Source organism: Odontesthes bonariensis, chromosome 9 (genome assembly GCF_027942865.1).
Source record: "Odontesthes bonariensis isolate fOdoBon6 chromosome 9, fOdoBon6.hap1, whole genome shotgun sequence".
NCBI classification, from domain to species: Eukaryota; Metazoa; Chordata; class Actinopteri; order Atheriniformes; family Atherinopsidae; genus Odontesthes; species Odontesthes bonariensis.
The window spans coordinates 25,160,109-25,173,601 of NC_134514.1; the positions used below are offsets into that span (position 1 = coordinate 25,160,109).

Genomic DNA, 13,493 nt, shown 5'->3' on the forward strand with positions numbered 1-13,493 from the left:
GTTCCATATGCAGCACTTTGACTTAGCCTACAGAGGGGATTACTCAATGCTGTCAGTAGTGCCCTGTCTGTTTAGCAACAGTTGCTGCCAGTTATATATATATATCCCCTCCCCACCCCTGAGCCCTTGATCCCCCAAGCTAATTCCATGAATCGTCCAAATCTAAATCCATGGATAGAGCGACAGCGCACATGCAGTTGACAACAAAACGGTCATAAAGGACAGACAGCATGGGAAAGATAAAAAGAAATCATCATAAAAAAGGGCAAAACTTCTCAATGCCCATCTTGTTGTTGTCCATCCTTGTTCTATCGATAGCAGTGCATGTGAAGTCTGTGCGCCCTCACTTCAGAGATGACCCACTGCGCCACCTCACCAGAGGGGACTGTCAAGCCCGACTGACGTCACCCATCCAGCCTCTGTAATCGAAAGAGACGCTAATCCTGCTGTGCTCCAAAGCCTTGCATTGGGTGGAACAGGGAAGGATACCGGCAGAGACATGAGGAAGGAAGGTGGATACAGGAGTCAGAGGAGCTCGTGTAGATTTGGACAAGAGTGACAGAGGGTTGCCTTGACAGACGTAGGAAGCCGGGTGCACATCTACCTTTACATCATCTACTCAACTCCTGGGATCCCTGCGTGTTTGGGACCCCACCATCCCCATCCAGGCTTCGCCGTGGAGGCCATAAACTCTAGTGAGGGCTCTGCAGAGGGGGAATGCTGCGAGAGCTGCTCACCTCCTCCTGCACCCCCTCTTGTGTCACCTGTGCTCACTGTGGAGGAGGCAAGCTTCACTACTGTGGAACTGTGCCAAGATGGAGAAGATTTATATATGACAGCAACTGAGGGGTAAGAGCATTTTGTGTCAGTGAGTGTGTGTGTATTTAAAGCCCGAATTACACTTACATAAACAAGAAGCTTACGTTTTTCATGGACTGAACTCATTGATCTTATCCTCATGACTCCCATAACCTAAACTCAACAGTGAAATGTCACGAAGATATGATCATGCAAAGTAAAATAACTACTGCTGCAGTGAACAGGAGTAAGAAACTCACTTCCCCAAAATTTTCTTTTAGTAGCTGTTTTACAGACTTTTGGATATCTATTGACAGACAGCAATTTTTAAAGATAAAAGTTGTGATTCAACTATGAAAGTTAAGACCTCATATTTTGCATCCATGTCGCACAGATAAGACCAAAGTTCATTCTTAATATAGAAACCAGTTATTCAAAAGAGGGAATAGATACAAGTAGTGAAATTAAAGTCCTAATAAGATAAATAACTTGTGGATTTTGCACAGGTACCAACTCATCCTTTGAGTACTTCACTGAAAGAGGACTGCAACCTGATAAAAAAAACTTGGTGTTTTACAAAGGCTGTACTGATATGTCGATAAATTGATCAATGTGTGTATTTTTGTTGATGAAACTATTAAGTACGTTGACCAAGTCTTGCATAAATATTAGTAGGCACTTATATTTTCTACCACATGCCTCTGCTATACTTATGTAAGAGGGTGGATTCCTCAGAGCAGGGATGTATGTAGGGATGGAAGTGAATTGAAACAGACCAAGAAAAACTAATAATAAAATAAAAATACACTATGCGTTGTACAATCTCATTTTAGGGACGTCTGAATGTTCTGAAGATTTTCTAAGGTCAACAGAAGGCTTTTTCTTGCTAATTACCGCATGGCTCATTTAGCTCCGGGGTGTGCAGCTTGAAATCATGTAAGATTACAGCTCTGGTGAAGCTGAACAAGTGTAAAAAACGCTATCATTGCACAGGAAACCTTAAAGGACTTTTGCAAGGTCACCTTAAAATTTCTCAAGTGTGACTTCAGCCATTGCATAACAAGAGCATGTTTGCAAGAAATGTGCTCGTCTTTTGGTTGTGGACAATTTCTCTCAAGAAAGCCACGGTGGAAACACCTGAAAGATTCCATGGCAGAGGTAAGAAAGAGATAAGCAACGGCTTGAATGTCTTACTATCACAACCAGCTGAGGTGTAGTAGCACTTCAGATATTTATCTATCATAGTTTCCTCTTCCTCGTGACACCGATTTGAACCTTATAGCATGAACCCCTTACACTGCAAGAAATACATTTAGCCATATATGTCACTCATGTGGCCTGTGATCAGGAGAGAAATCTGTCATTTTTCTTTTTTCTGCATAGTTGGTGATTAGAAACTTATTTTGCAGTGTCAGTCAAATGCATTGCATGCCATAAAAAAAAAGAGTGATTGTTGACTGGGCTGAATCGTGCAGGTGTTGAGAGCAACTATGCATGAGCGGGATTACACAGAGGTTAAGCTTCTTCATCATAATAGCTGCTGAAAGTTTTCCATCCCAGGTGGCACATGGACAGCTTAGTGTGGTACACTCGTCAACAGCACAGGATCAGAAATTGAATTGTGAGGCTACACACATTCACAAGTGGGTCAAAAATGATAGCATCCCCCCAAAGCTGATCCTATTTACATGAGGACACCGCGTCCTCGTTCTGACTGTTGCGCAAACTGGCTTAGAGTTCCTTTATTTGTTGTATTGTACGACACACTGAGCATGTTGTCGGGATTGATAAGCCTGAAATCTGTCACATCATGTCAAACCATTAGAAAGATCAGCCAAAATCAAGCCGGACAAATTATTTTGATATTGATTTTTCTATTTGAGAAAGCGCTCTCCCTGTCAGTTAATGTAGCTAAAAAGAACCAAATAAATCTGACAGCCAAAAACTGTCTTGTTGTAATATATTTGAATATGAGTACATCCCAAACTTAGATTCCCTGTGTCTAGAATCAAACGGGACACATATAGATTTGAAATGATAAATAAACCTCCTTTGCTCCTCTTTATTCCTGCAGGTAGACCAGAAGTTCATTTAAATTGCTTCTGAAAGTGTCAGTGTATGTTCATAGTAGAGAAATGGAAGAACCAATCTTGACAAGTTGCTTTGTGGGGCTTTTTGCATGCATTGTGCGGAGCTGATGCAGTGATGAGTTGGTGGAAGTTAGATGATGAGTTAGCACAAGCTAGGTGAAGAGGACAGTAAAAGCAAGGCCAAGCAAAGAGCTGAGACTCCTTGCAAGGGTATGTTCCAAACCGCTGGCAGGGAGCGACTTGAGGACTCCCAACCAGGAGAGCTGCAAGAACTGTAGGCCGGGACAGATGGGCGAGCTGGAGGATCTGAGCATGGCAGGCGACTGGCGAGCAGTGCATTTCTAATGCTGTACAAAACGGTAGAGATGGAATACGTTACCATTCTGACACTTCCACTTGCATGTGACCATGCGTAACGCAGCCTCCTCTTTGTGAAAATCCCCCTGTGGTTCAAACATTAATGACTAATATGCCCCAATATTAGTGCTAAAGCAAGCATAGCAAAAAAAAAATGGTCTGAGCTGACAGGGGAGGCAGTGTAACCTGCTGGTGGGCAAAGATGTGAGTAGGGTCAGATCAGCACATTCATAGACTGCCATTCACTAAATGGGGATACATTTATAGAGCCACACCCCTGCCCATTTTAAGCAATGTTTTTTTTTTCTTCATCACGGCAAAAACTTCAACACAGACAAGTTTTTAGGGGATTCAAAATTGCTGGAGCAGGTCGTTTGCTCAGACATCAAAGATCCCATGTAGGAAAATGCTTGGCCCTTACAGAGAGTCTAACCCAAGACTTCTGTGTGAAAGTCCGATGGTTTGTCCCTCATGTGGGGCACAGATTCACAGGCAGCATTCACACCAATATTGTACAGCTCGTGTGTTAACATCCTTGTCTTGTTGACATCCTTTTGTTTTGTACCAAAATATAAGGAACCCAACTTTGCCAGGAGGAATTTACAAATTGATTTCCCTCTTCAGATTGAACATGGCAGCTACTGTGGGTAACTGAAAGTACATCTAAAAGCAGTGTTGTAAAGTAACGAAGTAAAAATACTTCACTACTGTACTTAAGTATATTTTGGAATACTTTGTACTTTCCTCGAGTTTAAAATTTTTTGACAACTTTCACTTTTACTTCACTATATTTCCAAACTTAATTGCATACTTTTACTCCAATACATTTTCATTGTTCGGTTTAGTTACTCGTTAAGAGAGAGAGAGAGAGAGAGAGAGAGAGAGAGAGAGAGAGAGAGAGAGAGAGAGAGAGAGAGAGAGAGAGAGAGAGAGAGAGAGAGAGAGAGAGAGAGAGAGAGAGAGAGAGAGAGAGAGAGAGAGAGAGAGAGAGAGAGAAACGCAACAGTGTTTTGACCCCATGCATGTTATGCCTGCCCAAATTCTGTCTTACAGAAACTTCCCTTGCCAGATAACCTGCAGTTCCCTCCCAATTCTTTTTTTCTTTTGTATAATGGCCGCTTGTGTGTGCACCTCCTATAGCTTGTGAAGTACAGTAATCGTAACAGCTTTTTTTCTTGGTGATGTTGGCCGCATTTTCCGAGTTATTTTATTTATTTTTTAGAAAGGTTTACAAAAGGAGTTTCAAACTGGACTCCCTCTTCAGATGCCAGATAAGCTTCAGTTTTCTTCTATTTTTTTCTTTAAATTTTGTTTATAATGATGGCAATAACAGTAGCAGCCTCTTTTGTTTAATTTTTTTCTTAATGGTGTAATGTACGCCTCATTTTCAGCACTGACATTACTTGAAGAAGAAAAACTTAAAGGTTCACAAAGTTTGTATTTTCTGGTCTAAATTTTGCCTGCACTTGGTTGTGTGTAGATTTTAAGTGTATTTGACCTTCAAAGTTGACCAAAATATAAAAAATGTCATTCAAACTGCATTTACCTTGTTTACTTTTTACTTATACTTTTCATTACATTACAGTACAGTACATCTATTTTTACAGTAATTCTCATACTTAAGTACAAGACGTTTCGGATACTTTAAGACTTTAACTAAAGTAACATTTCAGTCAGTGACTTGGACTTTTACCAAAGTCACATTTTGGAGGAGTACCTATACTTTCACTTGAGTGTGAGATTTCAGTACTTTATACAACACTGTCTAAAAGTAGCAACGTCTAAAAACAGAAACACATATGAGATCAGTCTTTTAGTGGAAATTTTAAAAAAGTGGTTTTTAAGATTTAGCAGGAACCTGGCATTAAATATGATTGTTACTTACAGAGAAAGGAAAGGCAAAAAGTGAAAAAAAAGAAAGACGGAACAGAAGAGGGGGATAAATGGAGGATTCAGACAGATCCTCAGTTCTTCTTAATCTGGAGGAAATAAAGAGACTGAAATTGGATGTACACCCAGCCTTATGCATGAAAAAAATGGTCCAATATACATTTTTTTTCCCTGTGAAAAGTGAGTAAAGACATGTGTTTCTCACAAGCTTATACTGCCAAAAGGCTCACAGCCCTGTCTGGAGTTTCTCAAGCTGAGGCAGCAAAAAGTATAAGAGACAAACAACAGTATGCAATCCTTTTTAGTTTCTAACCCCATGTGAGATTTACACTAATCCGGGACAAGAGTGTGTTTCACTTTGTGTGTACTTTGGAGACTCACACGCTTACGCACAGCCTCATAACACAGATGGTCAGTCGAGTGTTGGCCAGTGGGATGCAGGATAGAAAAATCTCTGACCAATGAAAAGGCTGGCACGTTGGATACTGTTTTCTTTCTGTTTTGACACTGGGGCACGAGGGGGCAATGATGATATCTCATGGATATTGAGATGATTTGATTTTATCCAGTGCAGCTGGATGCCCGAGTATGGACCTCACCCAAACCACTAAAGACAGATGGCAGCCTTCCACTAGCTCTTCTAGAGGTTTCTTCTTGTAAAGAGTTTTGCCCTCTCTAATCTCTTCAAGTGCGGGGGTGGGGCGGCCGGTTTAAGAAAATAAGAACAAAAACAGAATTCAAATAAAACTAGGACAAATAAATATTGAAATTCCTTTCTGAACAGGGTGCAAATTAGTGCAGGATAAATCAAATTGAATAGAGCTGTGGCAGACTTGTAAACAAGTCACATAACAATGTCAAGGAGTGAGAGCCACACAGCTACACAAGAACTCAGTGTCCTGAATTTCCTTTTCCTTAATTTTGTATTCCCTTAATTGAATTTGGACTCAAGAGTCTGCTCTTGCAAAGTAAGAAGGCTCTTCTATCAGAGACTTAGAAAACACGCTCCATGGCGGTGTCTCGCCTTTAGTTGTTGTAAGTAGCTTTCCCAAACGCAGATACTTTAAAAATATTTCACAAAGGAAGCGCTTGTTTCTAAACTGTGAATAGGATTCGACACTTTATGCATTTCTCTTTCTCTTTTCCTTTTTTTTTCTTTTTCGTGGTTTCTGTTTAAGCCTCATTATCATTTCTCCGTCTCTGCAGAGGTGTGGAGGAGATGAGCAGTCACGAAGACATGCAGAGGAAGGACCAAAGAGTACCATTCCAGGTAGGCTCCATCACCCTGCTGTCAGTCAGTCTGGTTGGGTTTCAGGTTGCGTGAGCATGACCAACAAGCAGTACGAAAAAGGTCCAGACATCGCTGTGGTGTGTGAGTGGGTGACACTCAGACAGAGACGGGGAAAGGAATCTGTTGGATTAAATACACAGTGGTGCTTCAAAGCCTGTGACCCTTTTAGAATTGAATAAAAAAATTGTCTTTTATAGCTTTGACTTAAAATGTCATCGTTGAGTTTCACTCAAGTTCTGAAAAAAGCTTAGGGCAGCCTAATTAAAAAAAACATGTATAACGAAAATGCTCGGTCACTTATTTATTGAGGAGAATGAGTGTGACTGGCTTGTGCAGAAATAACTGCCGCTAAATACATCTGGAGACTGTTAATCAGCCCTGAGCATCAGTTTGGACGAATTGGAGCTTATTCCTCGGTGGAGATCAGCATCTGTTCTGTATACTATCGGGCGTCCTCTCATGAACTGCAAGCTTCAGGTTTTTCTGCGACATTTTTATCGGATTAAGGTCAAGTTGAGGACTTTGGTCGTTCCAAAAAAATAATTGTATTATTCTTGAAACATCCTTGGATAAAAAGACTTGTGTGCTCACAGTTGTTCTCTTGTTGCATGACCCACTTTCTGCTGACACTGAACTACTGTGCAGATGTCCCCCCACACAAGCCTTTAGAATTTGCTGGCATGATTTAAAATTCATACTTTCAGTGTTCTGCTGTTGGTAGGTGACTTGTACTGCATACAGTTAGTCTGACTGTGAACTGATAGAATCCAATGGGTTTATAACCTTTCCCAGCATGGTGAGCATAAACAATTCTTCTTCAGAAGTTCTCAGAAATCTCCTTTACAAACATATAGTAAAGATCAGACTTTGACGGATTGCTGTTCTTTAAATAAAACAAGGTGCTGACTCATGTCTGATTGAGTGAGCACCTTGTTTTAAACAACACCTGACTCTAATTTCATCTTCAAATCATCTGCTGTTCCTAGATGTTCAGGTTCAGGAGTTGGATCCTTTTCATTGATACATAAATGTCCTAGCATAATGCTTCAGTTTAATTGGATTCTCTTGATCTAATTTTCAGACATCAGATTTGATTTTGATGAAGTATCTGCAAAGACAGAACATTATAAAGGGTTCACAACTTCAGGCATTAGTGTAACTAACTAGATTATTTAACCAAAAGCTGATTTAAAGATTTAAACCCACTGTAAAGTAATTTGTGATGACTTGAATTTACTTTCAATGTGACTAACTTGCTCTGTTCCTACCCACTCTTTCCTCCAGATATTCCCCGACCCAGTTGAGGTTGTCTTGGGCCCAGAGACCTCTTTGAACTGCCTGGACCACGACCGCGAGAAGGAGCGTCTGCCCTCCATTGTTGTGGAACCCACTGAAGTGAGCGAAGTGGAGAGCGGAGAGCTGCGCTGGCCTCCAGAGAACATAGACTTGGAGGACGATGAGGAGGACCTGTTCTTGGAGCAGTGCATCCCCCCAGCCAACATCGCTGATTGGGGAGACGAAGAGGAGGAAGAGACATCAGTGATACTCAACCAGCAGCCGGGCATGACACTCATTGGTGAGCTGGGAATGTTGCGATGAAAACAATTAAGGGATTCTTATAATGGTTGCAGTTTTAATACGGATTTTGAAGCAATGAGAAACTAAAAATCAATTTTGGGTTTCATGCTGCTTATGACAAATAAAAGCAATGTACTCTTTTGGGCTTCAGTTGATATTGACGGTTATATGTGTCAAGAATTGCTTTTGTTAAAAATCAACAACAACAATCAGTTGGTCAGGATGTTGGTAAAAATGAAAACTGTGACTGGTCTCATTTTGAGTGTTTAATGACCTGAAAAGTTAATAAAGCTCAAGTTTACAACTAAATAACCTCAACATCAAATAGATATATCATGGTTTTAATGATACTTACATCGAGCCGATCTCCATAAGACCACACGAAAGGATGAAAGACCTCCATCCATCCATCCATCCATCCATCCATCCATCCATTTTCTATACCCGCTGAATCCGTCGGTCGGGTCGCGGGGGAGCTGGAGCCTATCCCAGCGGTCATCGGGCGGAGGGATGAAAGACCTGTTAAAGCCAATTCAGAGTTTGTGCATCCATATTCACAGACTGGTGCAGATTTTGAACATGACCACTAGAGGCAGATATGGTGCCAATTATTCTTCAGTTTTTGGTTATGCATCCGGTGGCTATGCAGCCACATCATATTGCTCTTCCCTTTAATGTTTCTTAAAGGCTGGCTGTGCCTTTAAAATCTTTAACAACATGATTTTGCAGCATTACTATACCAGCTGGTTACAGATTGGTATGCTATTATATTTTCTACCCTAATGAATACATGGATACCTCAGGAATCCTGGAGAATTTGAAATTAGGTCTTACCAGGGGTCAAATGCTTTCTGTGTATCCTTAACTTTTAAAGAGGATTTATAAACTTGTAAATAACAGCAAGTCTCTTCTTACAGCCTGTCTTCAAATCAAATATTTATTTTCTTCAAGTATATTAAGCGCATGGTCCCAAATCTTGAGTTGCATCTGTACGTCTGCTGAGGGGTGTGTGAAGACCCCTCTGTCTGAGGGAAAATGACAAATATACCTCCATGTGGACATGTAGCTGTTGAAAGTGTGAACTGGCCTCATGTGGTGCTGCAAACTTCAACCAGAGTTATTAGGAGTAATTATGGACTTTTATAGTATTGCATGACCGAACATCATCTGTTAAATCAGCCAACCCACACAGACCCAATTTCTAAAAGCTATGCAGGTAAAAAAAAAAATCTACCATCACTTCCAACCTCAAAACAGATTTTGAGATATTGACCGAGAACTATGTTGCACATTTCCACCCCCCAACAGATTTTCTTTCAAAAGTGCACTTTTTCAAAGGTAGAACATCTGTGGTCCAATGGCCCCATAACACGGGTTGTGACACTTTGTGACAACATGGGCAGTGTTACACAGACTCAGTCTATGTAACTGTCTCAATGTAAAGAAAAAGAAATACACATACAACAATACATTGGCTTGAAAGGCTGTGAACAATCTGAGGTTTGAGTTGTTCCAGATGGCAACAAAACAAAAAATCACTCTTCTGTGGCTCCCATCTGATTAGCTTTTTAGCTTTAGCTCATCAGTCAGGAAGCCTTCTGGTTTTCTAAACTAAGAGCACTCTGACTGCTGTCCACTGCAGGTAAGATACTAACTACTCACAAGTACTACACACAAATCCATAGAAAAAAAAAGAGACTTTAAACCAACATAAAAGCTGACATTAGCCCCTGCCATCCTTCCAGTACTAATGTCTGTTTGAGGGAAGGTTTTGCTTATGTCATCAAGAAAGACAGATTATGCATGGCTCCAAATTATTCTGAACAGAGCCCACTGAAAACATTTGGTGCATTTGAGACAAAAATAACGATGATAGAACCTTGTGATTGCTGTCCAATTGATATTAATATTTGGGAAATGTGATAAAGCTTTCCGTGCAAGGACATGAAACGGTCTACACTGTAGAGGTGTGGAAGATGGTGATTCCCCTTCAGAGCCCCCCCCAAAGCAAGCCTCCATGTTGTTCTTCTGCTCCCTGTCTTCTTTAGACTGTTGATATCTTGTTTTTCTTGAGTCTCTGTTTCTGGTTTCTTGTTAACGGCCACGAGGCCTCTGTAAAATAAATCTGCTCATCCTTACCAGTCTGTGTTTCCAGTTACACGTTTCAGCTACTATAAGGGAACTCTCTCTGGGCAATAACACTGCAAATTCTGCAGGTTGTATCGTAAAGCAGCAAACAATTGATGTGAAATGCTGGAAAACCACAATATAAACTCATCGCCATTGTTTTTCCGCAGACCTCCAGTCTGATGCGTTTAGAGATGACACTCCGACTCTTCCGCCAAGCAGCGCTCCGGCCTTCAACTGACCTCACCTCTGAGAACTCACCGCCTCTGCTGACCTTGTGACGAAACATCCAACCATGAACTGTGGCGACTACTGTGACAAGACATTACACTGGGGTACACGCCACAAAGTATCAGCATATGTGTCAGATAATAAACCGCTAAGAGCTGGACATTTATGTTCTCATTTACATTCAGAGTGTTCAACAACCTCAATGCGCAGACATGCCAGCACTAATGAGAACATGAACATACTCCAACACACAGGCAACAGGTCATTTTTCTGGCATTTGTGAATTAAGCAACATGGTATCTGCTTTTTTCTTTTTTTACTTTTAGGGAACATTTTGCTGACTTGGTGGGTTTGTGTTTCATTTCCCTTGGTACTTCCAAGTTTTAGAAATCTTACTGATGTCATAAACTTAGAAAAGGGGACATCCTGCCACAGTGGATTTATTTTGCTCCTGTTTTGCTACTTTTTATCACCATCTATGTATCTAATACAGTCTTCAGTCTGTGCTTTAATGAACACCCTCCTCATAGATCACCATGTAGACCCCAACATTTACCCATTTGTCCCTTCAGTATATAGTATATCTCTCAAAGCATTCTAAAAACGTGTAGGCTGCTCTCTGGACCGACGTGCCGTTCTGCTCTGACATGGCTCGGATCCACACAGGACTGTGGGGTGGGGATTCAGAGACTACAGCTTCAGATCCAAACCACATGTCTCATAATACATCATGGAAATGACGAATGCTGACTAATGTGCTTTTTTTCCTCGAGGTTGCAGAATTTAGTGAGCAAAGGCAACTTCACAGCCATGCGTGGTGAACCACTAAAAAAGACGACAGCAGTAGTTCCTTTTCACAACAACTAATGATGCCTCTGAGCACTGTAATTATTTGATTAAACCACAATATGTGTAGGTTGGCTAATTTGTGAATGACTTGTACATATGGAAACGCTGGATTACAACACAATGATAACTGTGAAGTTGACAATAAAGTAACTGTTCCCATAGTATATGATTTTGTTCTTGAGTGCCGTGGGTTTAGAATCACATTTAGAAAATCCTGATCTGACTTTTAGAAATGTTCTTGTTTTAAATGTCAGTAAATTTTTCTTTAAAACTGTGAAAACTATTAGAAACTACAATGTCGCTAAACTGATTAAGCTTTGGTTTCGTGCAAGTGATTCACTGGAAATGATCTTCTAAACGACCTTTAATCTTCTTCATCAGTGTGTAACACACAGACCTTTCCAGCACTGAAAAGACTAAGCCTAAAGTTGGCCATGAAACCTGTTTGTGACAATACTCTAAGTCGATACCTATGAAGCAAGCGTGAGACATACAAGGCTCTTTATAAGTAGTGTTCAGGATGGGATAGAAAATGAACTTCAATGATCTCATGCAGGGAAACTGCAGCAACACAGCGGAAGCAACAGAACTGTAGGGAACAGATGATAAAGAGATGTTGTTAGATAATAGGAGTGAACTAAGAAATATTATCTAAAATCTAGCTCAAGGAAATGATGCTGAAGGTTTTCTGAGCCTCAGGGTACATATTTCAATGCTATTCTCCCTAGAATAGCATTGGAATATGCTTTATGCTATTTCTAAACCTAGAAAAAGACTGTAATACACACACATATTCAAAGTAAACACAAGAAACTCATGCTAAAGAAAAAAAAAAATAAATATATATATTGCACATACATATACATATATACAATTCTGAATATACGCACATGATTATAATTCCGATAAGCCCTGAGCATTTTTTAACTACTCACAGTGGACCCAAATCCAGATGCAGCAGGTTGCTCTCTGTGGTGCAGTGATAGTCAGGAGAGCAGCACCTGCTGAGACAGGACATGTTTGTTTTCCAGCATTCTCAGTGCATAGAAACGCTGCTGGGGGACGTGGCCGCACTTGATGGAACAGCAAAGGTGTATGAGCGCAATTTCGCCCGACATCAGACAGCTCTGTGACGACTTGTTGCTAAATCAAGGTAACCGAACTTCTAATCAATTTCTGCAGAGGAGCGCGCGCGCCGTCATCACCTTTAAAAGGTCTCACAGGTGACGTCGAAGATGTACGTTGAGGCATTAGTACAATAAGTACAAATTGATTGAAAAAATAGACATGGAATGTCCTCATGTTTGTGAGGACTTATAACCATGGAACGCGTCTTTTGCGGTCATCTGACTATTTCTGCCCTTTAGTTATATTTATTTGCAGGGCTCTCAAGTTTTCAAGTTTGCTTGGAGTGAGATTCGGGCGGGGCAGGGGCATGTTCGTGGGGGGGTTTCTTTCGGTTTTTTTTGGGGGGGGTCCCTTGCAGTATCCCATTGCCATAAACTAGCAACTTAAAGAACAAAGAAATTGTTTTATTTATACCAAAATCACAAATCTTCACTTTTACACTAAATTCTGCTATATTTTAAAATAAATTGTTTTAGGTATGCAAAGTCTTAACAAACAAAAAATCAGACAAATTAAATTAAGAAAAACAAACATAACCCCAAATGGGCCCCTTGAGCAGTCCCTCTCTGTGTGTGTTTGTTTATGAGTGTTGTTGTAAGTGTTTGTGGCAGATTTTGATGCTTGATGACTGATATTGGGGGCTCCCATTTAAAGCACTGTGGCTCAATGTCAGCCATTTTCACAGTCATGATGGATGACAGAGTTTCATTCAGAAACAAAGTGTTCCTGGTCTTGGTTTTATTGAGCCCCACCATGCAAAAAACCCTCTCTGCATCAGCATTTCAGTGTGGCAGAACTAATACCAGTTTGGCAATTGTAGATAGCCTTATTGGGAATCTGTTCATACCAGTCACCTTTGAAAAAAAATAACCACGGAAGCCTAATTACACTCCTACATATTTTTCATTTTTCATTAAGTTGCTCATGTCAAAGGGTGTGTGCTGAATATTTAGGCCTACTACTCCAACGAACACTTTAATCGGCAGGTATTGGTCTTTTACAAGGAGTAGGAAAACTATAGTAACTAATAAAATATTCAAATAAATGAATATATGACCTGCTGATGATCCTGACGGTTCTCTTCCACCTCCAGCTCGTCTGCAACTTCTGCAATCTGCACGCATTCAGAGCATAATAGGTTATATCCCCTGTGC

At 40.6% G+C, this 13,493-nt stretch overlaps 1 protein-coding gene across 2 annotated transcripts; it reads left to right on the forward strand.

Annotated features, from left to right (window-relative positions):
• Positions 1–485: 485 nt before the first annotated feature.
• Positions 486–11,320, forward strand: lbhl (LBH regulator of WNT signaling pathway, like). 2 transcript variants are annotated; one of them, XM_075474459.1, is made up of 4 exons: positions 486–849; positions 6,342–6,405; positions 7,711–8,002; positions 10,302–11,320. In XM_075474459.1, the coding sequence occupies exons 1-4, from the start codon at positions 833–835 to the stop codon at positions 10,370–10,372; spliced, it is 444 nt and encodes a 147-aa protein (XP_075330574.1). In that variant the 5' UTR covers positions 486–832; the 3' UTR covers positions 10,373–11,320. The 2 variants fall into 2 exon arrangements, with proteins under 2 accessions (XP_075330574.1, XP_075330575.1); XM_075474460.1 differs by lacking the exon at positions 486–849 and adding an exon at positions 1,883–1,956.
• Positions 11,321–13,493: the final 2,173 nt, after the last annotated feature.

Bases quoted from the DNA above. Each gene is read 5' to 3' on its own strand.
- lbhl (XM_075474459.1), top strand. The intron at 6,406-7,710 runs GTAGGCTCCATC...TCTTTCCTCCAG, and splicing joins ACCAAAGAGTACCATTCCAG to ATATTCCCCGACCCAGTTGA. The intron at 8,003-10,301 runs GTGAGCTGGGAA...GTTTTTCCGCAG, and splicing joins GCCGGGCATGACACTCATTG to ACCTCCAGTCTGATGCGTTT.